The sequence below is a fragment of the Miniopterus schreibersii genome, assembly GCF_964146895.1.
Source record: "Miniopterus schreibersii genome assembly, chromosome: 12".
Taxonomy (NCBI): domain Eukaryota; kingdom Metazoa; phylum Chordata; class Mammalia; order Chiroptera; family Miniopteridae; genus Miniopterus; species Miniopterus schreibersii.
Genome location: NC_138112.1, coordinates 15,308,573 through 15,335,545, shown reverse-complemented (window position 1 = coordinate 15,335,545; position 26,973 = coordinate 15,308,573). Strand labels below are relative to the sequence as shown.

General features: G+C 35.5%; 1 protein-coding gene across 2 annotated transcripts in view; it reads left to right on the top strand.

Moving 5' to 3' along the window:
• Positions 1-26,973, top strand: part of DYNC2H1 (dynein cytoplasmic 2 heavy chain 1) — a 244,420-nt gene that overhangs the window by 179,931 nt on the left and 37,516 nt on the right. For both annotated transcript variants that reach the window (XM_081152801.1, XM_081152800.1), the window contains 2 exons: positions 10,204-10,320; positions 25,395-25,604. In XM_081152801.1, the coding sequence (XP_081008927.1) occupies positions 10,204-10,320; positions 25,395-25,604 (327 nt within the window). The remainder of the gene's footprint in view (positions 1-10,203; positions 10,321-25,394; positions 25,605-26,973) is intronic.

Genomic DNA, 26,973 nt, shown 5'->3' with positions numbered 1-26,973 from the left:
TTAGGAATCAGCCTCTAGAGCAGTCTGAGGTAATTGCTATAAAATTCTGGTGTAGTACTTCTTACTTTTGTGCATCTAGTCAGTAACCTGCATGATTCAGAAAAAAGCCTGAAGTTATTTGAATCCATATTTATACAAGCACTTAAGCCTTTCCATAGAGTTTAGATATAGTCAAACAAAGCTTATCTGCTGCACAAAGACTTCCATATTCTTAGGCCAGCTCACCTCGATCCAAGAACTGAGGTTTTCTGACTAAAGGATGGACATATTCTATAGACAGTGATAGCAACAGTCATTTCCTCATCACTTTCCATCTAACTCAGAAAAACATCCATCACAGAGGCTTTCAAGCACCTGTGCTCAGGCCTTGCCCTCTTTGCTTTAGTCTCCTAGTCTTTCTGGCTCGCTCTGGGCCAGCACACCGGCCACACTTGCCTTAAGCTTCTGCCTGACAGCCTTGGGATGTTCTGTTTCCGTTGCCTGGAGCATCCATCTCCTAGATTTCTGCAGGGCTTATTTACTCCCTTCAGGTCTCTACATGTCACTTTGCTAAAGAAATAGCAGGTCGTTTCTTGACCCCTTACATAAAATAGCAACTGCCCTCAACACTTAGTATTGCTTATTCCCCTTAACCTGCTTTGTGTTCCTTCATAAGATTTATGTACATATGACTTAGGTTTCTGTAGGTCCTGTATATATGATTCTTTAATTCTGAGTACTTTCTTTTCAAAATATAGCCTTTGATACATATAGAAGACTATACATGTAACATTAATATATAAAGAAAACATTGAAAGCATGATGATGTAATGAGACCCATGAGCCAGTAACAACCCAAGAGCTAGGATATTACCCACAACTCGTATCAACAACTATGTGACTCTCCATGATGTCATCCCCCTGGCTTTCTGAGGAGGGAGCCACCATTTGACTGTTTTGTTTATAACATTTTTATAGTTTTATACTTTTAGAAATAGTTGTATTGCGTGCATGCTTTCACACACACACACACACACACACACACACACACACACACACACACACGTGCCTAAAATATGGTGTTTAATTTTGCTTATTTTTGAAGTTTATAAACGATGCGTTGCATGTGGTGTTCTAGGACTTGTTTATTTCACTTCACATCATTTTTCTAAGATTTATTTATGTTACTGGTTTAGCTGTAGCTTCATTTATTATTATTCCTATATAGTATTTCATTTTGTAAATATAACATAATTTGTTTTTTTGGGGGGTATTACAAACAGCACTAGTATGAACATCATGTACATCTTTCTTGGTATGTCTGTGCATGAGTTTCTCTAGGGTATATTTTGAAGAATAGAATTGTTGTATCAGATTGTTATTAGTGGTTATATTAATTTACTTTCTCACCAGAACTCAATAATATCTACAACCTTTTATTATAACCAGTTCTTGGTATTTTTGGATGCCTTCATATTTGCCAGTCTAGTGGGTTAAAATGTTAATCTCATTGTCTTAATTTGCATTTTAATTACTAAGATTGAACATCCTTTGATATATTTATTGGCCATCCCTGCTTTTTTAAGTGGAGGGACAGCAATGAAACAGATGTGGCTGAAGCACAATGGACAGACAGTGGTGGGATGAGGCCAGGAGGTTGCGGAAGTAAAGGGGACTTGTAACACTGAGCCGTGCGAGTGAGCCATGGTAATAACTAGATCACTCTGGTGGCTTATGGCTTGTAGAGAATTGACAACTGAAGCAAAGATGAGTTAGAAAACAATTTCAGTAGACTAATACTATTGCTCAAAAAAAAAAAAAAAAAGCAGGTTTTGGGAGGCAGTTGTTATTTATCAAATTCCTTGTTAGCTTTCATCTGTAAAAAGTCATTTTATAACAGTAACAGATTTTATTTTTCTATAAAAGCTACCTATTTTTTAAGCACTAGCTACATATTCTTTTTTTTTTCTAAACATGCTTTGACATTCCAGAACTTTTCCATGAACTCCATAGCAGTTGAAAAGCAAAATTCTTAAAATATGTTTTATTTATTCTTAAAATGTAATGATGTTTATTTATTGTCAAAGATTTGAGGATTAATTCCTAGGGTAATAATTTTAGTAACATTGCACTGAATGGCTTTCATCAACTCAGCAGATGTGGTTACTCATGCTCAGCACCTGCAGCTATCCTCATGCAAGTGGTTTTTCATCAGTTGTTAGAGAAGTCACAAATTCCTAGCAAAATCATTTTTTGAAATCAAGCAGCTTAAGAGGCTCTTTTTTCTGAGATATTCCTCTGAATATATTAACTCATATTTCAAGAACATATTTTTAACTACAACGTTGCGAATAGCACCATCAACAGAAAGAGGTAATATATATATCATGTACTTCTATACACAGTGTATTAAATTAGGAATTCTAACTATAGGCAAATCTACATTTGAATAGTTGTCACATTTTCAGTTCTAAGACCATTTAGACAAAAGCAAATGGATTGGAAAACATTATCAGCCTGTTGAATTTTGTAACATACACAATGACTTTATATTTATTACTTTTAAATATAAGCTTAAGTTTTTACTTCTGTGGGTTATCATTTAGTAAGAAATTAAAATATCTCTAAGTTTGAAAAATGCTAGTTAGAGGGAAAGAGTGAAGCAACTCTCCTACTGTTCTCTTGTGAATTATACTTCATGGTAATAACAGAAGAGCTTATGAAAGTTCTTGTTTTTCATTGAACTTTTCAATTACTGTTTGCATTCAGTATATTTTGGAATAGTTTCAGTTGAATATCATAGTGGTTAGATAATCACATACTTTACAAATTGGTCCCCCTGATATTTCCAGTACCCCCTGGACCACACATAGTCATACAATATTATGGACTATATTTCCTGTGCTGTACTTTACACCCCATGACTGTTCTGTAACTGCCAATCTGTACTTCCTAATCCCTTTACCTTTTACACTCAGACCCTCAACCCCCTCCCCTCTGGCAACCGTCAGTCTGTTCTTTGTATCTATGAGTCTGTTTCTGTTTTATTTATTTATTTATTTTCTGTATATTCCACATATAAGTAAAATCATGGTACTTCTATTTCTCTAACTGACTTATTTCACTTAACATAATACCCTCTAGATCCACCTATGCTGTTGCAAATGGTAAGATTTTTTTTATGGCCAAGTAATATTCTATTGTATATCTGTACCACCATTTTTTATCTGCTCATCTACCGATGGGCACTTGGGTTGCTTCCATAGCTTGTCTATTGTAAATAATGCTGCAATGAACATAGGGGTGCACATATTTTTTTTAATAGTGTTTTGGGTTTCTTTGGATAAATACCCAGAAGTGGGATCACTGGGTCATAGGGCAGTTCCTTTTTTTAATTTTTTGAAGAAACTCCATACTGTTTTCCATAGTGGCTGCACCAACCTGCATTCCCATCAACAGTGCACAAGTTCTTCCTTTTACCACATCTCCGCCAGCACTTGTCATTTGATGATTTGTTGATGGTGCCATTCTGACAGGTGTGAGGTGATATCTCATTGTTTTTTGTTTTTTAAATTTACCTTTATTGTTGAAAGAATTACAGATATCCCTTTTTCCCCCCATTGACTCCTTCTACCCTGTACCCTCCCCCCACCCCAGGCCTTCACCACGCTATTGTGTCCATGGGTTATGCATTTATGCATATAAATTCTTTGGTTAACCTCCCCACCACCCCACCACCCTCGCCTTCCCTCTGAGATTCCTCAGCCTGTTCCATGCTTCTGTGTCACTGGATCTATTTTGTTCATCATTGTGGTTTTAATTTGCATTTCTCTGACAGTGACACTGAGCATCTTTTCATATGCCTGTTGGCCATCTCCATGTCCTCTTTGGAGAGGTGTCTATTCAGGTCATCTGCCTATTTTTTAATGGGATTGTCTGTTTTTTTTGTTGTTGAGTTGTATGAGTTCTTCATAAATTTTAACCCCTTATCAGATGTATCATCGGCAAATATGTTCTTTTATTCAGTAGATTGTCTTTTTGTTTTGTTAGTGGTTTCCTTTGCTGTGCAAAAACTTCTGAATTTGATGTAGTCCCATTTGTTTATTTTTTATTTTGTTTCCCTTGCCCAACAAGAAAAATGCTGCTAAGAGAACTGTTAGAGATTTTATTGCTTGTGCTTTCTTCTAAGAGTTTTATGGTTTCAAACCTTACATTTAAGTCTTTAACCCATTTTGAGTTTATTCTTGTTTGTGGTGTAAGAAGTTGGTCTAGTTTCATTTTTTTGCGTGTATCTGTCCAATTTTCCCAACACCATTTATTGAATAAACTGTCTTTACCCCATTGTATGTTTTTGCCTCCTTTGTCATATATTAACAGACTGTAAAGGAGTGGGTTTATTTCTGTGCTCTATTCTGTTCCATTGATCCATGTGTCTGTTTTTATGATAGTGCCGTGCTGTGTTGATTACTGTAGCCTTGTAGTACAGTTGATATCAGGTAGTGTGCTACCTTCAGTTTTGTTCTTTCCAAGATTGCTGTGACTATTTAGTGTTTTATGGTTCCATATACATTTTTGGATTATCTGTTCTGTGAAATACCATTGGTATTTAGATGGTAATTGTGTTGCATCTATAGATTGGTTGGGTAGTATGGGTGTTTTAATGATGTCCATTCTTGGTGGGGGGGCATGAACACCATGGCAGGTTTTGAAAATGACACCTACTTCATGTTTCAGTCCTCCTCGCAGTCCGAGCACAGGCATGACAGGCACCGTTCAAGCCTGTGATAAGGACTGAGTGACTCAGAGAGGTGGCTTCCTGCCTCTCTGGGAGGCAGTAGCACCTGAAACAAGGTTTAGTACCTGGGCGGCACCCAGAGCCAAGACCAAGGGTGACAGTGAGAAACCCATAGCCTCTCTGTGCAGCAGCCATATCAACACTTGTTTACCTTTTCCCACCAGAATAACCAGTGTTTTTATTGGCCTAAAGCCCCTTTCCTCATTATTCTGTGAACTAACATTGTTTTAATACTTTTTTTCAGTTTTTACAGCTTTATTGAGGTTAATTTCCATTCAGTAGGTTGCACATAGAGTGTATGAGTTGATAAGGTTTCACACACACACACACTCATGCACACACGCACACACACACACACACACACTCCTGTGAGACATCAACACGTCAGATGGCGAACATTTCCATTACCACCCAAAAGTTTTCTCTAACACTTTGTAATCCCTTTTTTCTGTCTTCCCTCATTTATCCCAAGCAATTACTGATTTCTTTTTTGTCAGTGTAGATTAGTTGCCAATTATGTAAAAGGATTATACAGTTAAGTACTCTTTTCTGTCTGGAGTCATAATTTATATAAGATTAGCCATGTTGTGTGTACTAGCAGTTTATTCCTTCTTATTGCTCATTAGTAGCCCATTGTATGGATGCACCACAGTTTGTCTTTCATTCACTCATTGAAGGATATTTACATTGTTTCCAGTATGAAGCTACTAAAATTAAGCTGCTATATACATTTGAAAATTTTGTGCCTTCGTATGAGCGTATGCCTTTATTGCTCTTGGGCACATACTTAGGAGTAGAAGGGATGAATCATATGACAGGCACATGTTTAGTTTTTTTTAATTTAACTGTCCTGTTCTTTTTAACTATTTTTTAAATAAATAGGTAGAAATATTAGGATATTAGAAGACATGAAGTCTCATATATGTGTGTTTATGGGTTTGTATATATAATATGATGTGTTTATATATTCTATGTTTGTCTTATTTATACTTTCATAAATAACAAAAGTATAATTTTACTCTCAGCAAGTAGGATTATTAGAGCCACTAATTATACAAAGTGCAACAAAGCATCATAATTACATATTCTCATGGCAGAGCTGAATCCATACGTTTTATATAATTTAGTAATTAATTTCAGGTCTAAGTTACTTAGTATTGACCAGAATTATATATAAAATATTAATATATATGATTTATAATGAAGTGTTCAGCCTATTACTGCAAACAATATATTCACTAGTATATTGAAGCTGGTATATTCACTAGTCTTAAATTTAAACATCCTTTGATGAGAAAGTTTATTCTTAATTTGCTTACATTAAAATTATACAAGCTAGGGGGTCTCCTGAGATTTATTTTCAGGCTTTTAGTATGTTGCCTTGGAAAGATGATGATGTCAGCCCTGGCCACTGTTGCTCAGTGGTCAGAGCACTGGCCCATGCACTGGGTTGCAGGTTCGATCTCCTGCCCTGGTGGGTGGGGCAGGTGCTAGAGGCAACCAATTAATGTGTCTCTCACATCGATGTTTCTCTCTCCCTTCTGCCCTCCCTTCCACTGCCTCTAAAAAAAAAAAAAAAGGAAAAAATACCCTTGGGTGAAGATTAACAAAACAAAACAAAACAAAACAAAAAAAGATGATGTCAGTGCTTAACGTGGTGAGTGAAATCTCATCTCACAATCAATAGAAGTTACCATTTGATCTTGTGTATGCCTGGCACAGATTTCTTTATTGAAAGACATGAAAGACATAGAGAAAGGGTTTTTCCCTCCTTTATACATCATATATTAACATTAGAAATATAAGCCATCTATAAGCCAAAAAAAGAGTGTTCACCAGAAACTGACCATACTGGCACCTAGATCTTATTGACTTCCTACCTGCAGGACTGTGACAAAATAAATTTTTGTTTTTTAACCATCCAGGCTGTGGTATTTTTTATGGCAGCCCAAGAAGACTAATACAACTTAATAAATAGTATCTACAAAACATAGCAAATATTATAATCAATAATAAAATGTTAGAAAGCGTTCTTTTTAAAATCAGGGCAAGATAAGAATGTCAACTATCACTGCTTTTATTCAACATTGCAGAAGAGGATCTAGTTATGTCAGGAAGACGAGAAAAGACAATTAGATGTATAAGGATTGGAAAGGAAAAAAGCTAAACTGTCATTTTTCTAATACGGTAGTCCCCCTTTATCTGTAGGGGATACATTTCAAGACCTCAGTGGATACCTACTGAACCCCACATTATATATATGTATGTATATACATATATGTATAATATTGGTACACATATATAATGCTTCCTATACATAAATGCTTATGGTAAAGTTTAATTTATAAGGCACAGTAAGAGAATAACAACAATAACTAATAATAAAATAAAACAATTATAATCATACTCACCACTAATTCTTATATTTTTCAGGACAAAACTAACCCTGAATCTGTGTAACCATCCCTTACTTGCAGTAATGGCATGTGTCATTAGCAAAGTTTTGGTCAACAAGGGACCACATGTACTATGGTGTTTCTATAAGATTATATTGGAGCTGAAAAATTTCTATTGCCTGGTGACATTGTAGCCATCGTGGCACAACACATTACTCCATGTTTGTGGTGGTTGATGTGGTATAAACAAACCTACTGTGCTGCCAGGCTTATAAAAGTATAGCACATACAGTGCATCATGTTTGATGATGATAATAAATGACTTTGTTACTGGTTTATTTATTTGCTATACTGTACTTTTATACTCTCATTTTAGAGTGTATTCTTCCTACTTATAAAATTTCCCTGTGAGACAGTGCGCCAGGTGATGCCGGCGCAGCCTCCTGCATCTCGTGCTGCGGCATCTCTTGGTGGCCGCAGGTGCTCTGGTGCGTGCAGCCGGGGGAGTGGCCGGGTGAGACTCCGTCCGTGGGCTCGCCCCTGGAGCGCCGTCGGTGCCCTGTAGGTCTGGGCGAGCGCCCCGGTGCTCACACAGCGACACATGGCCCACGGCGCTCCTCGGAGCCTGTGCCTGTTGCTAAGCAGTGTGCACGACAATACTGAAGGGAGTATTTTTAATTGGTTTAAAACATGAGTAATGGAAAGACATTTTATCTGTGCTTTGCAAAAGAGAGAAATATGTAAGATTTTGTAGAAACAAAGGGTGGTCAGTCCATGGTTATGAGTTATAGCCCTGCCCTCATCATAAAAATACTTCTATCATTTGTTTGAACTCCTTTTTATACTGTCTGTTCATTGAAGATCACAATATATTATGACACTGTTATTAAGAAAAGAAGCCTCACATGTTATTTTTCTAATGCAGAAAGCATGACCTTTTTGGGGCTGGCCAACATTTTATTCTTATAATAGTTTTAACATCACATATAAAAAATATTTGAACCTCTTTTTCTTCAGACAGCTCTTTGCATTCTTATTTGTTTTCTGTCGTATTTGACAAATTTAAAACACAAATAAGTGATAGGAAATGTTACCAGAGTTAAAATAGCACTTCTGACTACCAACTAGTGATGTTTGTGGTCTAGCAAAGCTGATAAATTAGGTGCTGTTGTAGGTTCAGCTAGAGCAAATGAAAATAATTTATCAGAAAAACAAAGAAAATGAAACACTGAATCACCACAGTTTTCAAGATTAGGGAATCAATCAAACCTCTAGAAGTGACGAGTTTAGCAGCATGATTGTGGATTTTAACAATTAAGCAGTGCATTCATTCTGAAGGATTTATGGCCCTTATTTTATTACAAACTTTAGTAATACAAGAACCCAACAAAATATGAAATATAGTCCAATCTGTTAAAAAGGAAAAACAACTAACATCTCTCAAAAAGTAAAAAAAAGTAGTCAACATGCTGAAAATGCTGATGTTTAAAATACTAGTTTAGGGAAACATGCCTTTTTTTAAAATTTATTTTGTTTATGTTAGATACGCAATGAGACAGCACAATTTTAATATTCAGTTGACATATTTATGAAGAACAATCAGTGGGTACCTCACTGATTTTTATACACATACTCCAGTATCTATAATACAATATTTAGTATACTTGCTAATATTCTGGGTCATTCTTAGCAAATGTTTAAGAAGGTTTATTAATGTTATTGAAATGGAAGTCATTAAAAAAAGAAAAGAAAATGTGAGTGAATTGATTTTGATTAAAAATATGGATAACAAAGGAAGTCACAAAAGTGAAAGCCCTAACTAGGGAATACTTTGTTTACCTTGCCTTGTTTTAACTAATTGATCTATACTCTTTCATCTGAGTCTTAAGTATAGAGGAAACATTAAGATGACAACACCAACTTAATATAGAGCCTTAAAACTTAGTTTTTGATGATTTTTACCAACCAGTAATTATTGAAATTGTTCTATTATTTTATACAGTTTGCTATGATATTTACTATGTTTCTTGTCATTTCATCTTTTCAAAAAAACTATAATTTATCAGTATTTTGAAAGTATGAAATTTAAACCAGTCAAACTGAAACATATTTTGGATTTCAGAAGTGAGCAAATAGGAACATTGAGAGGTTATTAATAATGAATAATTCGAGCTTTCTAGCTAAAGAAGCAGCTTTTCAAATAAGAGCCATTATAATACATCATTTTGTTTTTAATTAAATTTATTGGGGTGACATTGGTTAATCAAATAATATAGGTTTCAAGTGTCCAATTCTATGATACATCATCTGTATATTGCCTTGGGTATCCACCACCCAAAGTCAGATACTCTTCCATCTCCATGTACTTGACCCCCTGACCCCTGACCACCCTACCCCCCACCCCTCTTCCCTCTGGTAACCACCATACTGTTGTCTGTTTTTGTTTGTTTGTTTTTACTTGTTTATTGTTGCTTTCAGCTTTGTATCCCACATATGAGTGCATCATATGGTTCTTGACTTTTTCTGTCTGACTTGTTTTGCTTAGCATGATATTCTCCAGAGCCATCCATTTTATCGCAAATGGCAATATTTCATCTTTTCTTACAGCTGAGTAGTATTCCATTGTGTATATGTACCACTGTATATTTTTTATCCAGTCCTCTATCAAAGGATACTTTGGTTGTTTTCATGTCTTGGTCACCATGAATGCTTCAGTGAACATAGGGGTGCATATATCTTTGTGAATAAATGTTTTTAAATTTTTTGTGCAGACACCCAGAAGAGGGATTGCTGGGTCATGTGGTAACTGGATTCTTAATTTTTGAGAAGCCTCCGTACTGTTTTTAGGTTCTTTTGTTTTTTAACTGCTTAAGTAAATCAGTAAAATATTAAGCCAATTGAATAGATAATGGGATTAAACTTGTTTATTTTGGTCTTTGTTTTTATAAAATAAATATGTCTGTTTTTGTACCTATGCTGTTTCTGTTCGACTGAAGTCATTTTCATTTGTTGCTACTTATTTTGTTCATTCAGGTTATTTCACAGTTGAGGATCTTGGGCAGATCAGTAACAGCTGGTTGCAAATTTGATAGAGAAATCTGGTCTAATGAACTTTCTCCTGTCCTTAATCTCTGGAAGAAACTAAACCAGGTTAGTAGTGGAAAATCATTCTGATTGTTTCTCCCTAACCTTTTTCCCCCTTCAGTTTTACCTACAAATTGTCCATGTTGGTAAAATTTGGCATTGACCTGCCCTTAATATATACAATATTTTGGAATGAGATGGAAGAAATAATAGTAAAAGAAATCGATCCGCCGAGGAAGCAGTGTCACCAGTGTAATTTGTCTTTCCTGGTCGTGTGCTGTGTCATCCTCTATACCTGCTATATTTTTGCTCACACCTTGCCTTCTTTCTCCAGAGTGTCATATTTTGGGATAGCGTGTCCTGAATCTTGTCCTTTTAGTGAACATTTGTGAAGTTGCAAGGGACAGCTCACATTGCTGAGTATGTGATCACCTACTAGCTCACTTTCCTTTGGACTGGATTCTTTTAAATTTGGGCAGTTCCTGAAGTTCATGAAGTTGACTTTTCCCACTGTGTGAAGTTTCCTGAAATATGCAGTTTAGCCTTCCTTGCCTTACCTACTTCTCTCCATTAGGCCCATTACATTTTATTGTTGTCCCATCCCTTCCACTCCTATCCCCTTCGCTAATAACAAGCAGATACCTTCTTCATAACTCTGGATAATTTTTTCCTGTTATTACATAAAGAGAATCAGGGAAGGGACTTCAAAGATAGATAGATAGGTAGGTAGATAGATAAGTAGATAGGTAGGTAGGTAGGTAAGTAGGTAGGTAGGTAGGTAGATGATAGATAGGCAGATGATAGATATAGATGATGATAGATGATGATAGATAGATAGATAGATAGATAGATAGATAGATAGATAGATAGATAGATAGATAGATAGATGATAGACAGACATTATTTGCCTCCTAAGACCCAACCCAATATAAGAAACTCATTAATTCTTTACCTTTTTCAACTCTTCACTTTTCTCATTTGGGTTGTAGATATAGTCTATTACTAGCTCTCTGATGTTGGATTCATGCTATACATAACTCCACAGTTCCTACATACAAAGGAAAAAGTGGGGAGCCTGGTTAGAGTAAAATATAGGAATATTGAGGTAAGTGTGGGGCAGAAGCACAGATTAAAGTAAATGATGTTGAAATACTTTATTGTAGGGGAGGCACCTTGGGATCATATTTATAAGTTCATATAGAGATCATTAAAGGTCATATAAGGTCATATTTATAAGCTCAGTAGACTCTCAAAATGAGTCGTCATTCTAAAGGGCTACACAGAGGGGATGGAAACTGTGAATCCCAACCTAAAACAAAGAATCGAAAGGAAGGTGAAATACAGATTTTTGGGTAATTTTTCAAACCCATTGGCATGTGGCTGCTTTGGCTTTATTGTTCCTAATAAAGATAGATAGGTGTCCTTGGACTAAACCTGGGATTCCCACCTTTCAGTTCATGTTCTACTCTTATTAATCTCTTTCTGGATCATATAATTCACCTGTTTGAAAACTTATTTGATTGCTTAGGAATAAAATAAAATGCCAGCTTGTTAGCATGGGCATTTGTGGTCTCATCCCAGACTGGCTGTCTTCATTCTGACTTCTTTGAACCACATGTCCCATGTTTTTCTACACTTGAATAGTTGCTGGGTTTTTTGTATTTTTGTTTGTTTTTAACATGCCAGCTACTTTTTAACATTTGTATTTGTTCGTGTGGTTCCCTCTGCATAGATTTACCTTTCTCTCTGCTCATGGGGTAACTTTTTTATAATTCTTACTAGTCTAACACAAATACCACTTCATAATTTGCAGAGATCTGCATTACAAACACTGGGGGAAATAATGAAAATGAAATGATTAAAATGAAATACTTCTTAATATCTCTTTGGATTGACTCTAAAGATCACTTTTCATTAGTAAGACAGGATCAATGTGTCATTTAGAATAGCAAATGCCAGTTCTTAGGGGTGTTTGTGTGTGTGTGTTTATATAATTTTTAGTTTAATACAGTTTTACCATTGTTTATTATAAAACCACACTGCAAGGTAATATAAAGTTTTATTAAAATAGGACAGAAATGAAATATTTTACCATTTTTTCTTAATGCAATATACTGTAGTAAGCATTATCATGCTTACTACATGGACTATGAAATTCCACTGCCTGGTTTAAAATTCTGACTCTGCCACTTCTAGATATGACTGCACATTTTGTTTCACCTCTTTGTCTAGTTTCCTGCTCTGTGAAATGGGGCTAGTGATTGCTATAATGACTAGATTGGTTAATACTGAGTACATGGAAGTGTACCCAGCCTATGTTAAGTGCTCAATGAATGTTAGCTATTATTATGCAAATTTAAAAATAATATTAGGATGAAATTGCTTTAAGGTTTTTACATTTTGGAAATTTGATATACCTTTGATAACTAATCAGTGAATTTAGAAGAATAGCATACATTTTCTAGTATTAATCTTATGTAATTAACTAAGAAGCTTATCCTAATTAGATAAAAGAACAGGTTTGTAGAAAAATGTTAATATATTGGGTCACTTAGAATTGTAATTAAATTGTACATGCAAAGGATTTTCAATCAAATGCTAATCGAATTGTTTTAAATTAATTACTTTTTACCATAATTATGATCATTATTTTTTATGAATGATTAATATCAGTTCTGAATAAATGTTACTTTTAGTGTTTTTCTATTGTGCTTCTAGTGTACAATATTTCATATACATTTCTATGTGTCTGAATGTGGATGTGTGTATACTGTTTCATTAGACTTGAGTTTTTTAATACTCATTAATTTCATTATTTGTCCACTAAATCAATAAATTCTAAAAGGAAATCTTAAATAATATTTTGCTCCGTTATTCTGAAAATTTTTTAAAATCAGTTTTGAAAGTCAGAAATCTAGGAAACCTAATCACATTTTTATTAGGTCACTTAAGCATCTTATTTATAAGATAGAAACAGTTTTTTCTTTTAGTTTTTCTGTTGTTGCCTTTGTCAAAGGGAAAAAGTTAATAAAAAGTATCATTTCACTGACAATTTATTTTTTATTTTTTTATTCTGACAATATAAACACTATAAACATTAATGGCAAAATTTGTGGTTTATGAGTACTACTCCTTTTTAACATTGTCATTAGCATTAAATATATAGTTATGACAGTGCCTGATGCTTAATAGTCACTCAAAAAATGTTAATTTTATTATTGTTGTTGTACTGTTTTTATAATTATTAGAAAATAAAGTATTTTTAATTTACCTTTGGATAGGTAGTAAAATCAAGATAGAGAAGGGGTCTGCGTGAGTTTAGCATTCTACTTTATTGTCTCTAAAACTTCTAAACCCAGAGATTTATTGTATTATCTTCAGTAAAGTATAACACTCTTATTTGCATGGTCAATATAGATTCTTTTCAAAGTTATATTAAATTTATAATAGCCAAATTAATCTATCAATGTTACATTTCATCATCATAACATTTTGTTTATTGCCTCTCTTCTTTCCCTGAAGCCATTGCCATAATTTAGGTTTTGGTTCTTTTCTCACATGGATTATTGCAGAAAACTCCAAATTTGACTTTCTTTCTAATATATACTTCCTCCAAGTCCTATTTCATATCATTATCACATTAATTTTCCTAAAGAAAGTATTTTTTCTCACAGCTTGACTCCATATAGAACCTTCTCTCTCAGCCTCTTCCACGGTCAGGCTGATCTCAGTGCTCCATAACCAGCCATGGTGGATTCTGTCTGTGAGAGATCCTAGAAGTTCCTTCTGGGATTTCCTAGCTATGCTAAGCCAATGGCCAGCTGAAGTCCTCGCATCTCACAGAAGCCTTTTCAGCTGTTATATTTTTCTCTCCATGTATCTATAGTACTAATTTATAACTTGCTTAATAGTTCCCATAAAAGTTGTGTTTTAAACTAGGCAAGTTAATATATGGCAGTTAGATAGAGGAATGCTCTTATTTGGGAGAGTTTTGAAATTTATGCATGTAAATGTTTCAAGTGAAACAGCTTAGTGCCACATTCTCGTTTTAGAGTTTTTTATCATTATTATCAAGTTATGGTTAATCATTAACTGAGTTAAAATAATAATTAAGGGATGAAAATAAGTTTTTGATGAAAAGTATATAGTAGCCATTAGGTTCTAATCACTTCCCATTAAATATATAAAGGACCTTAGCTGAGTCACTTCTGAACTTTTTCTTAGCTTCTCCTTGGGTGAAAAAGGAGTTCTCTGCATTCATTTGTTCGTTTGCTCTTTCATTCATACTCATCAAGTGTCTGTTGATGTGCCTGCTGTATGTTAGGCACTGTGATAGAGGAGCTGTGATTTACTAAGTGGTGATAACAACACACACAAAAATATAGGTATGACAATATTCTTTGGGATCCCAGGTGAGGGAATGATTAATTTTGCTGAGAGTAAGTCAGGGATGATTACATGAGTAAGAAGTAATTCTCTTGATAAAAATAGAGGTTACATGATGTGTAAGAAGTTCTGTGAATTAATAAAAGAGGGAATGGTATTTTAGGGACAGGAGAAGTCTGCCCAGTTTGTTATTATAACCTGACAGAGTAAAGGAAGCTTGGAATGGAATGGTGGCTACACATTAGAGCAAAGACCTTAGTAGCACCAGGCTGGGAAGATTCAAATGCTGTGCCAGAGTGGGATGTGACAAAGCTATTAAGAAGGGGATGTGGAAGTAATAAGTAAAGATCTATGTTTTATAAAGGCAAAACTGATGATAGGAACAGTGGATTAGACTGAGATAGTAGAGGCCTGAAAACAAGTAAGAGGAAGTTACAGTGTTCTAAGAGCAAGGTGGTGGGAACTTATATTGAGTATTGTGGCAACCTGAAAAGTAGAATCAGTCTTCAGGGGGCTATTGTACGGATCTAGTAGAAAATAGATTTGAACACAATGTCAAACAAACAAAAATCTTTAACTTCCACAGCCAAAAGTCTTTTTATAAGTAATGTTTTATTGATCCAAAACACTAGTCAAAAGGAAGACCTGTACCATGGCTAGATAGAAAAGACAATGCATGAATTGTCCTAGAATTTTGCTAGCATTTTTATACATCAGTTAGAGGGAAGGGGGGAAAAGTAGTAGTCTGAAGGAAATTTACATGAGCTATATAGGCAAAGAGGTGGGAGAAGGTGAGGGGGGTCAGCTCTGGGATAGGCTCAGAGTTCACATACAGAAATGCCTAATCCTATGAGTGAGCAGTGGGTAGCAGTCCGGAAAGCCCACCTGTAAACAACAGGTGCCTGACTAAAATAATCTGCTGAAATAGCAACCTGGAAATTAATCCAGAGTTCCAACAGGCAATGGAAGGAATGTGAGCAGTTTTCTGTTATATGGCCAGCAGCCATTAACAGTCTTAACAGTTCTCTTTCTGTCACTCTCAGACGCTGTAACTGAATTTAGAGCATCTCAGAATTTTCTCCTTATGAACACTGCAAAACCATGGACTAAATATTTTTATTATTATTCTTATTTGTATATTTTTAAAAGTTTCGTCCTAGCAGTATTGAATGACATTGCCATAGTCAAGACCTTTTATTTATTTAGCCTTTCATGCTTGAAGGCTAAGATGTTGAAACTTTTAAAAATATATATATATATCTTTATTGATTTCAGAGAGAGGAAGGGAGAGGGAGAGAGAGAGATAGAAACATCAATGATGAGAGAGTCATTGATCAGCAAGCCCCCGACGGGATCAAGCCTGCAACCCGGGCATGTGCCCTGACCGGGAATTGAACCGCAATCTCCTGGATCCTATGCCGACGCTCAACCCCTGAGCCACGCCTGGCCAGGCAAGATGTTGAAATTTTTAGTCACTATATTAGTGATTTTATCTTGTTCAGGAAAATACATAATATATATAAAAATGTAATTATAACTTCTAGCATTACTGTGTGTTAATATTAATTCATGTTATATCATCTTTAAAATAGTTTAAATGCATGATTTAGTAACATCTCATATTTTTGCGACATTTCCCCTGGTATGTCTATTGAAAAACTTAGTATAGTAGTTTAAAAAACAATAATTTGAAAAGCAAAATACTGAAAAGCATGACACATGAAGAACCTAATCTTACTTAAAATTCTGCAGGTATGCATTTGAAAAGTCAGTTCATGCTTTAAACTTTTTATTATGCACCAGCTACCACCCAGCAATTTTAATACCTAGTTGATGGTGATAATGGATGAGATTTACTGGCATTCTGACCAGTTTACATTTCCTTTATATACCTTGAGAACTCCCTTTAGTTCTCATTTAAATTACCCATATGGTAAGAGTTACATATAAAATTATCTCTTTTAGGGTGATAGAATTTGTTGAGAGAGAAAAAATAGGTGATGGACTTTTTTTTCTGAGCAATAATTGAACAAGTTGACCCAGTACCTATTTTATTATTTCTTTGTGTATTTGTCAAATTGAATTTTTAGATTCAGCATAGCTTAATTTCAAAAGAATGCATTGAAATTAAATTAAAATCTAGAGCACTGGAACAAACAATAGGACTGTTACTTTGTTAATGAAAATTAGACTCTTGTCTAGTTTTCTTCTTTTAATTAAGGTGAAATCATATAAAATATAATTACAGTACTTTGGCTTTAGAAATTTTAAGGTAGGGAACATATCTATAGTAAATACCTTTGTTGGATAAGAGGACTTCTCCATTGTGCTTAGAGCTATTTGGAGGCTTTCAAAAACTTCTGAAACTCAGCAAATATAACACTGTCAATAAGTCCTAGCTGAAAGATTTTCCTTGGAATTTAGTTCTTAGTAAAACTTTATCTACTACCACCAACCCCCAAAACCTGTTATGTTTTTTTCCTTTTCATAAACAAGAACTATGTAATTTACAATAAATCAATTTTCACTTGTGTATTCCAGTCAGCAAAGCAGAAAACACACTAGGTATTTCAACAAATAATTTAATATAGGGAATTGGTTATACGAGTGTTGTAGGGCCCAAAAAACAATAAAAGGGAACAACTAAATAACTGAGATATTTGCAGGAAGTATTTCCCCTAGAGCTAGGGAAGCAAGGGATGAGTCTGAGGTCATCAGAACCTAGAAACTTGGAGAAAGGTCCCAGGGAGGTGGGACTCAGACTTTGAGGAGAGAGTGGTGTCTCCTCAGAAGTACTGATATGTCCATGCTTGGCTGATTCTGATGTCCTGAAATAAGCTGGACGCTGGAACCAGCTGCCGCAAGGGGTTAAGGACTGTTGCTGAGAAGATGCTGAGAAGAATGCAAGCTAATAGGAGGGGCAGAGTTTCTTTTTTCCTGTTCATGCTTTCCATTCTCCTCTAGAAATCCCATTTGGCAGAACCTAACAGGACATCAGCTGGAAAAGGAGAACTTCAGTTTGCAGTCTCAGCCTCGGCATCACCCACCTAGACACAAAAAGAATAGAAAGCTGGGTTGATTTGGAGCTGAGAGCTTATATCTCCTCTCCAAGAACAGGGTATGCCTTTCGATAGGGTGTGCCCTTCCTTAAGGTATGCATTTCTGGGGTACACCTTTCCATGGGGTACACCTTTCGATAGGATATGCCTTTCCATGGGGTGCACCTTTCGATAGGGTATGCCTTTCAATAGGGTACACTTTTCGATGGATACGCCTTTCCATAGGGCGCGTCTTTTGATCGGGTACGCCTTTCCTTAGGATGCACCTTTCGATGGGGTGTGGCTTTTGATAGGTTACGCCTTTCCATAGGGTGCGCCTTTCGATAGGGTAGGCCCTTCCTTAGAGTATGCCTTTTCATAGGGTATGCCTTTCCATACGGTATGTCTTTCGATAGGGTGCGCCTTTCGATAGGGTAAGCCCTTCCTTAGGGTATGCCTTTCCATAGGGTGTGCCTTTCCATAGGTTGCGCCTTTCCTTGGGTGTGCCTTTCAGTGGGGTGTGCCTTTCCTTAGGGTATGCCTTTCGATAGAGTACACCTTTTGATAGGGTGTGCCTTTCGATGGGGTATGCTTTTTGATAGGGTGCACCTTTTGATGGGGTGCGCCTTTCGATGGGGTACACCTTCCGATGGGGTGCACCTTTGCCTTTGATTTTTATTCTGTTTTTCTTTTTGTAACGTTCTGTTTCTTGATTTGCTTGGTTCCATAATTCCCTCACTCTTTTTTTTCTTTAAGCACTGAAAGCTATGTCACTATTTTAACGGTACTCCACAAATTTGTATATGTGTTTTCATTATTGCCCAGTTTTAAATATCTTTAAATTTTCATTATGATTTCATCTTCTGCAGTATGTTGTTGTTGTTGTAACGGGAGAAAGTTTAATGCAGGGACAGTTTACACAAGAAGGGGCAGGGCGAAGGAAGTCAGCAAGGAAGGGAAGCACTGTAAGATTAACAATAGCAGTGAACAGCTAAGGCCTCTGTGCCTGAGCTGGCAGGGAGGGTAGTCACTCAAAGGAGCTGTGACTGTCTCTGTTGGAGGGACTGCTTGACAAGAGCTGCTACAGTTGGGGTTGGGGGTTGGGAGAGGGACAAGTGCCAACCTGTAGCCTAGCAGGGAGGGAGCCCAGAAATAAATGCTCCGAACACTCCCCCTTGCCTCTGGTTCAACCAAAGGACTCTAGAGCAGAAGGGTCACTTTATTGCAAAATAACAAGATCACCCTCTGGGCAAAGAGCTAAGTAGAGAAGACCTAGAGAAACTGGAGGTGGAAAGGGTAATACCCAGCACAGCCTTTATTTTCATTGCATTTCAAAGCAAGTTGTGTATATCATTTGCTTTGATATGCACCCTAAATAAAGAATTTCATCTTCTGTAACTACCATATTATTAACATTATCTTACTTTACTAAAGAAACTATAGTTTAATTAACAGTAATTAAATTAAACAATAATTAATTTAATACCAGTCCATGTGCAAATTTCCTGTCTACAACTATATTTTAACAGTTCATTTGAACTCAGATCCAAACAACTGCTACATATTGTGTATAAATGTTATCTCTCTCTAAATCTAGACATCCCTTCCCTCCCTTATATCATGAATTTTCAATCACATGTTGGCTAGTTGAAACCATGTCATATGTCTTTGTTATAATGCCCTATATTCTGATTTTAGCAGAGTTGCTTCATTGGTGCTTGTTTTACTTGCTCTCCTGTCTCCCAAATTGCTACAGGTTTGAACTTAATTTTAAAGGCTGAGTATGTGAAGTTTGTTTGTTTACATGACTGCTTCTTAGGTAAAGCTGAATTCGTTATACTATATCATAGTATAGTATAGGAAGGGCACACCTTATCGAAAGGCATACTCTGTTCTTGGAGAGGAGATATAAGCTCTCAGCTCCAAATCAACCCAGCTTTCTATTCTTTTTGTGTCTAGCTGGGTGATGCCGAGGCTGAGACTGCAAACTGAAGTTCTCCTTTCCAGCTGATGTCCTGTTAGGTTCTGCCAAATGGGATTTCTAGAGGAGAATGGAAAGCATGAGCAGGCACATATTGTGTGGTGCTAACTGATCAGTGATTTCTAATGGTGACAGTCACTTTCTCAATGTAAATTTCTCTATCAACTTCCACCTAATAGTGTTAACACCCATCAAAATGATCAGAATTGATTTTTTTAAATATAGTGTCGAAACTTCTAATTCTCACTTCTTACAAAACTACTTGCTTGAGTTCTATTTAGAAGAGCTATTCCACATTCACCAGGACTATGGATTTACCATAAAGTACAATTCATACCAGAAAGTCAGGATAAATGCTTAATTTAAAAAATCAATTTCCAGAGTAATGAATTGGCATCCTAAAAATTTCCAGTGGTGTAAATGAATTTTTATATATTTTTCTCTTTGTCACCTCCTACATTCATTATTTTACTCATGATTTTTATTTTAAATGAGGTAAAATTCACATAACAAAATTAAGCATTTTAAATACCGTTGTCTGCATTAGGTCTCTTAATGTGAGAGTGTGTTGTTATCTAGTATTCTACTAAGTTACCTCTTTTATGATAGTTTCACAGAACAGCAGAATCATTCTGGCCAAGTTATGGAGCAGATAGCCTATTAAATATACTTTCCTAGAAATATAGCCTTTTTAATATGCCATTTTTTGTATTAATCACCTAGTTTTCAAAAAAAAATGTTGCCATTTTGTTTTACATACCCAAGTTGTATGTGAAAAATGGCTTTCCATCAAAGGAACAAGGGATACAGACAAAGCTAAATGTCCTCTTGACAGTGATGTCTGCAAATTGTCTACCTCTCTCCCTAGGTGTAACTACTGGGTTTGGTGTTAATTAATATTATAGTATTTTAAGTAAAAGCTATGAAATTCTGACCCGGCCTGTGTGGCTCAGCAGTTGAGTGTCGACCTATGATCCAGGAGATCAAGGTTTGATTCTTAGGGCACATGCCCAGTTGCAGTCTTGACCCCCAGTCGGGGGCGTGCAGGAGGCAGCCCATCAGTGACTCCCTCTCATCATTGATGTTTCTATCTCTCTCTCCTTCTCCCTTCCTCTCTCTCTGAAACCAATAAAAATATATATTTTTAAAAAGCTATGAAATTCTGAAGGCATATATCATTAACAAACAATGTACATTTAAAACAAAAGCTGCTTTCTATTCACTTGCTAGCTTCCTCTCGATTTTTCTTTTAGAAAGGTGTGATAATAGCTTCCAATATCAGCTTCAGTACATCAACTCAAAATGCTCCCCTCCTCTGCGTTTCACAGCCTTGGCTGTACTTGCTTTACTAGTCACCAGCAATCTGGCCTTCTGTTTTAGTTCTTCAACATTTCTAATTTAAACAGTTTATTGGGTAATTAGCACACATTTGTCCTGTTTGACCTCTGCTTTAAGTAAAATACCTTTAATTGGAACCAAACTAAATAAAATGAGCTTTAAAACATGACTGCTTTGGTTGCCTTTGATCCACCTGATAATTTGGTATGAAAAGAAATAGTTATTACCAGGTTTGGAAATCTAAGCTCTGTTTATTTGCTAATAGCTGGCTTTGGGACAAACAAAACAGTAAAGCAGCCAGCTATCCTGAGGAATGGGCTTCCAGAGATTCTGTATAGATCTTTCAGCTCTTTAAACTCATCAAACTCATAGTACTACTTTCTTTCCTTTACTTGTTTTTGTTTTTGTTTTGTTAATTCTCACCTGAGGATATTTTTTCCATTGATTTTCAGAGAGTGTGAAAGGGAGGGAGGGTGGGAAAGGAGGGGAGAGAGGGAGCCAGAGACAGACAGAGACATTGATGTGAGAGAGTCATCGGTTGGTTGCCTCCTATATGCACTCCAACCTGGGCTGGGGATCGAACCTGCAACCCAGGCATGTGCCATTGACTGGGAATCAAACCCCAGACCCTTTGGTGTGAGGGTGGACTCTCTAACCCCTGAGCAACACCTGCCAGCGCTTTTTTCCTTTTCTAATTTACTTCTTTGCCCTCTCTTTCCTACAATCTTGTCAGAAATCCACTTTTGGATAGACACAATTTAATACAAATATGTCAGATTTTTGACCATTCCTATTATGAATGCTTGGGACGGAATCAGTTGAACTTAAATTAATCAGGACTCTTTAGATTCCAAGTGATGGAAAACCCAGTTCAGACTGGCTTAGGCTTAAAAGGGGAAATTACGGTTCACATAACCGAAAAAATGTTCAATTGGTTTCAGTAGCAGCTTGTTTCAAGGAATTTGAAAGGATGTAATTAGGACCCAGTAATGTTACATATGTTATATATATGATATATATCATATGTATTATATGCATGATATATAATTATATAAATATTCTGAAAGATCTGATTTACTGAAACTGTGAAACTGGTATGATACATGTGTACACATATGCAAACATACATATGCCCTGTTCTTTTATATGTTGGCACTATTTTTCATACAGACTCTCTCTTATTGTCACAAAGTGACTGCAGACTTCTATTGCATTTTGTTATCTCTGTTTGGTCGTGTGCCCCACCTTGAGCCAACTGCCGTGGTCAGGAAAATGGAATGCTCTAATTCCTTAAGCTCTAAGTTACACACTAATTTCCGGAGTTGAGTGGGTCAGCTCCACTGGAGCTATATGCACTGAGTTAGGAGAGGCCGTTCCTGCTCCTGAGAGTTATTAGGAAGTAGATGGCACTACGGCAGCGGAGCTGAGTCCTGAGGACGGAGACCTTCTGGCCCGCAAGGCCTAACATATTTACTGTCTGCACTTTACAGAAAAACTTGCTAACCTCTCATCTAGTCATTGCTTGAATTTCCTTTGGCGACAAAAATTCTTTCTGAGAGAGAACCATTTTCTGAAAGATCTAATTATATATATAAATATAACTACTTCCACATGTCATCCATTTTACTTGTCTAAAATAGCATCCCACTTAGAAAACTATTTCAGTTAAAACACAAAAATTCTGGATTCACACCTAAATTTGCACCAAATTAGACTAGTTTTTCTTGTCTAAAAGATACTCGTTGCATAACAGTTAAAATTTAAAATATCCTATAACCTTTTCCATCAACAACTTCATAATCAGATTTTCTATGAATACTCTTAGGTTTTTAATGACAAGATGAACTTTAAAATGTCAAAGCTGTCCTTCAAAAGTACATGATTCAGTCATTTGTATTTACTCATTTAAAAAAAAGCTTTTCTTAAAATAATCATCCTCCTAAAGATGTGACAGTCCTGTCTCAGTTAGTTTCACCAAAAAACATACAGTTTAGATGTTGTAATTTACTCATGGTGATTTTCGCTATATTTGAATTATAAATAATACTTAATTTGCTATTTTTTGTCTTAAAATTATGTAACACTAGCATGTTACTACAGCTATAAATCTTGTCTATACTTTATCCTTTTTAGAATGTGTAAGACATCTGCATTTATTTTTATAGTTAGAGTCATTTTACATTATTTTTTATTAAAATTTTGTGAAGGTCTACAGGAAGTGCATTATGCTATAAAAAATGGCAATACACTTGGCTGTCTTCTGCTGTGTTGTATTTTTCCCACTTGTAAACTTATCACAGATTTTACTACAGTTTGCCTTCCTACTTTTCATTTTTCTTTATAATTGTTGTCATCTTTCATTAATCGTTCACTTTTTGAGACCCAACTGTATACTGTTTTTACTCTGTTCAGTTGTTACTGCTGAACTTACAGCCCTTTACTTGATAGTCTCCAGACCTCTGTGCAGTAGAAATAAAATATGGCACCCTTTACGCATTGGTTCTTTAAAAGGGTGCCTTTTAAACACAAGTGGGAGCCATATATGTAATTCTAGTAGCCACATTTAAGAGGTGAAGTTAATTTTAATACATTTTATTTAACCTTATATATACTGAATATTAGCATTTCAACATGTAATTAATATAAAGATATTAATTTTATATTTTACCCCCTTTTTTCTTATTAAGTCTTTGAAATCCAGCTTTTATTTTATACTCCTGCACATCTCTAGACCATAGGGCTTACTTGGACTCTATTTGAATTTTAAGCCTTCTTGATTGTTACTCTCTTAAATAAACTTTTAAAAAAGTTTAGTACTTCTTTTGGATTATAGATAAATAGACTCTAGCTTGAATAATTTAAGTTTGGGCATCCTTGTGACAGTGCAGACAGTGCAGATTAGTCACCTCAACTTAATAGAGTGGATAAAAATAAACAAAATCCTTTAGATAAACTAAATTATTATTTGCTAAACTTGTTTAGCCTAAGATTAATAAATATTTAAATACCAGATATTCACTTCCAGGGATGTTTTTTAATATAAGGAATTACGGAAAATCTATAACCCAAATTTTATGTCATTTTTATCACTTAGTTGATGTAGTTTGGAGATGTGTTAAGTATTATTTATTGCATTCTCTGATTCAAATAGTTAATTCAATTTCAGTGTAAGGGGTAATCTACTTAATTTTGATGATATGATTTTATTCTGTTCTAGATTTAGTTTTGAGTTTACCATTATTTACTTTAATTTGTACATTTATGTACATTTATGTGTGTTTATCAAAAATGACATCAGCAACATTAATATTTTAAATATAGCAGTAATAGAAATAAAAATGCCTAAATTTGAGCTCATAGCCTAAAAACATGCCTTCACAAATGATCTTATGCCAATATCATTTATTTAATGATGATCGCTAGATCATCATATTATTAAATTATTTATCATGCTAAACAGATGAAAAAGAGACAGTGCTCTCATAGAACAATTAGACCAAAGAGAAGGGATCTTTAACTAGGATTGTAAGCAGACTATAGAGAAAAATAGGATAATGCATAGTAGGTAAGAGAACAGGACCTCCCAGTTTTATCTCTTGACGGTTCTTGGACAATTTTAGAAAACTATTAAAGATGATTTACCCCCTTTTAACCACCCTTTAGAAACAATTGAGATTCCTTGAGTTCTGTGGTGTGTTGTTTTTAATTTGAGAGGCCCTAGAAATTCCATATATCAGAGCTTCTGTTATTGTAGAGATGTATAAATCAGTATTGACACACACTGGTCTTGGGTACAAGATCTTTAGTGTGGTTTTCCAACATATACAGGGGTGGGCAAAAGTAGGTTTACAGTTGTAATATAAATAATGCATTAATTAATAAATAATAATACAAGAATAAACTATTTCACATACTCACAACTATAAGCCTACTTTTGCCCACCCCTGTATACTGGTAATTTTCAAATTAAATGTCCATTTACATTTTATTTCAAAGCCATTATTCTGCCCTCTTCATAGCAGCAGAGTGAGAGTGTAGCTATTTTTCTCTCTTTGCACTGGCTTGTAGCAACCAGCGCACTTTGAACTTTTTCTACTATATTGACTATTCTTTTCACTTTTTCTACTATACTGACTATTGCTTCTCAATGTATTTCTCCTTTCTCAATTCTCACCCCCTATTCTTAATTCCCACTCCCTTTGCACTTACATATTGGTGAACTTCAGAATTCTTTTCCTGTGTAATTACAGATTTTTGTAAATTTGCCAATCATAAAGCAAGAGTATTTGAAAACAGGTTAGGAGAACAAAAGGTTTTAATAACTTTTGAAGTATTCTGATATATCAGTGATTTATGTTACTTTTCAATTAATATGACATGATATACTGTTCTTTCAGAACTCAAACCTCATTCATCAGAAAGTGCCTCCTCCTAGTGACCGGCAGGGATCTCCAATATTATCATTCATCGTTCTTGAACAGTTTAATGCCATTCGCTTAGTACAAAGTGTTCATCAGTCTCTTGCCGCTCTCAGCAAAGTCATCAGAGGAACGACCTTATTGAGTTCAGAAGTACAAAAATTGGCAAGTGCTTTATTAAACCAAAAGGTAAGACAATACTAAATATATGTTTTTATTTCATTATCTTGTAAGTGACTCTTCCATCATGTATACATTTGTCAGAAGACTTACAGTTAATAGTAAGAGAAAACCCAAGTTAAACTAGCTTAAGCCTTATTGGAATTAATTGGCTGGTGTAACTGAAGGATCCAAGGTAGCTAGCATTAAGTCAGCTTAATGAAGGAGCTTAAAATTGTCATTAGGATCTCAGCTTGTATTATATATCTACCTTTCGAGTCATATTCTGTGTGTGTGTGTGTGTGTGTGTCTGTGTCCCCTCCATGTTGACTTCATTTTGGGGCAGGTCCTCTATACATGATGGTATTCTAGCAGCCTGAGTCTTATATCCTCTGAGCTCCACATGGACAGAAAGAACACCTGTTTCCTTGTAACTCAAGCAAAATCTTTGGATTAGCTTTGATCCAAACTGCTTGGCTTGTGTTTTATGCCTAGTCCCATACTGATTCTGCAGGCAGGGTATACACAGCTCTCATTGGGTAGGGCTTCAGCTAAATCTCTCTCCTAGGAGCTGAGGATGGATTCAGCTTCATCTGTAACACATGTACTGCAAGAAAGGGAAGGATGGTTACCCAGTAGAAAGTCAGGGTGTTTTAGTAGGAAAAAAGGGAAATCACCATGTCTCTTGCTGAATAATTGGACCATTTTAAATGATAGTAAAATCCATGTGTTTTAGATCTGTTGAATGGAAACAAAATCTATGGAGTAGACTGACATTAGCTATTTGGAGAACATAAACTTTATAGAACTTGGTATCTGAAAAAGGTTTCACTAGGCTCTATAGGAATCTAGAAAGAAAACAGTTGTTTGTTTTTTTCCTGTTTTTTACTTCGATATAGAGAAACCTCTGATAGTCAACCTGAAAGTCTTCTCTGTTTAAATATAAAACATAGCCTTTTCAGATCTTCCTGTATCTTCTCACTAATATATAAAAAAATTCTTTCTTAGTCAGTTTGGGCTGCTATCACAAATTACCATAGACTGGGTGGCTTAAACAACAAAAGTTTATTTCTCATAGTCTGGAGGCTGGGAAGTCCAAGATCAAGTTTCCAGGAGATCGAGTGTCTGGTGAGGTCCACTTCCTGGTTTGCTCATGGCCAACTTCTTGCTATGTCCTCACATAACAGAGGAAGGAGAGAGGAACCGAGCTCTCCCTTCTCTTCTTGGGAGTGTACTAATCACATCGTGAGAGCTCCAGCCTTATGACCTAATTACCTTTGAAAAAATTCATTTCTGACTATCATTATATTGAGGATTAGGGCTTCACTATATGGATTTTTGTGTATAGAAACTCTCAGTCCCTCACTATATCCTGTTCTTTTCCATATTTACAAAAAGA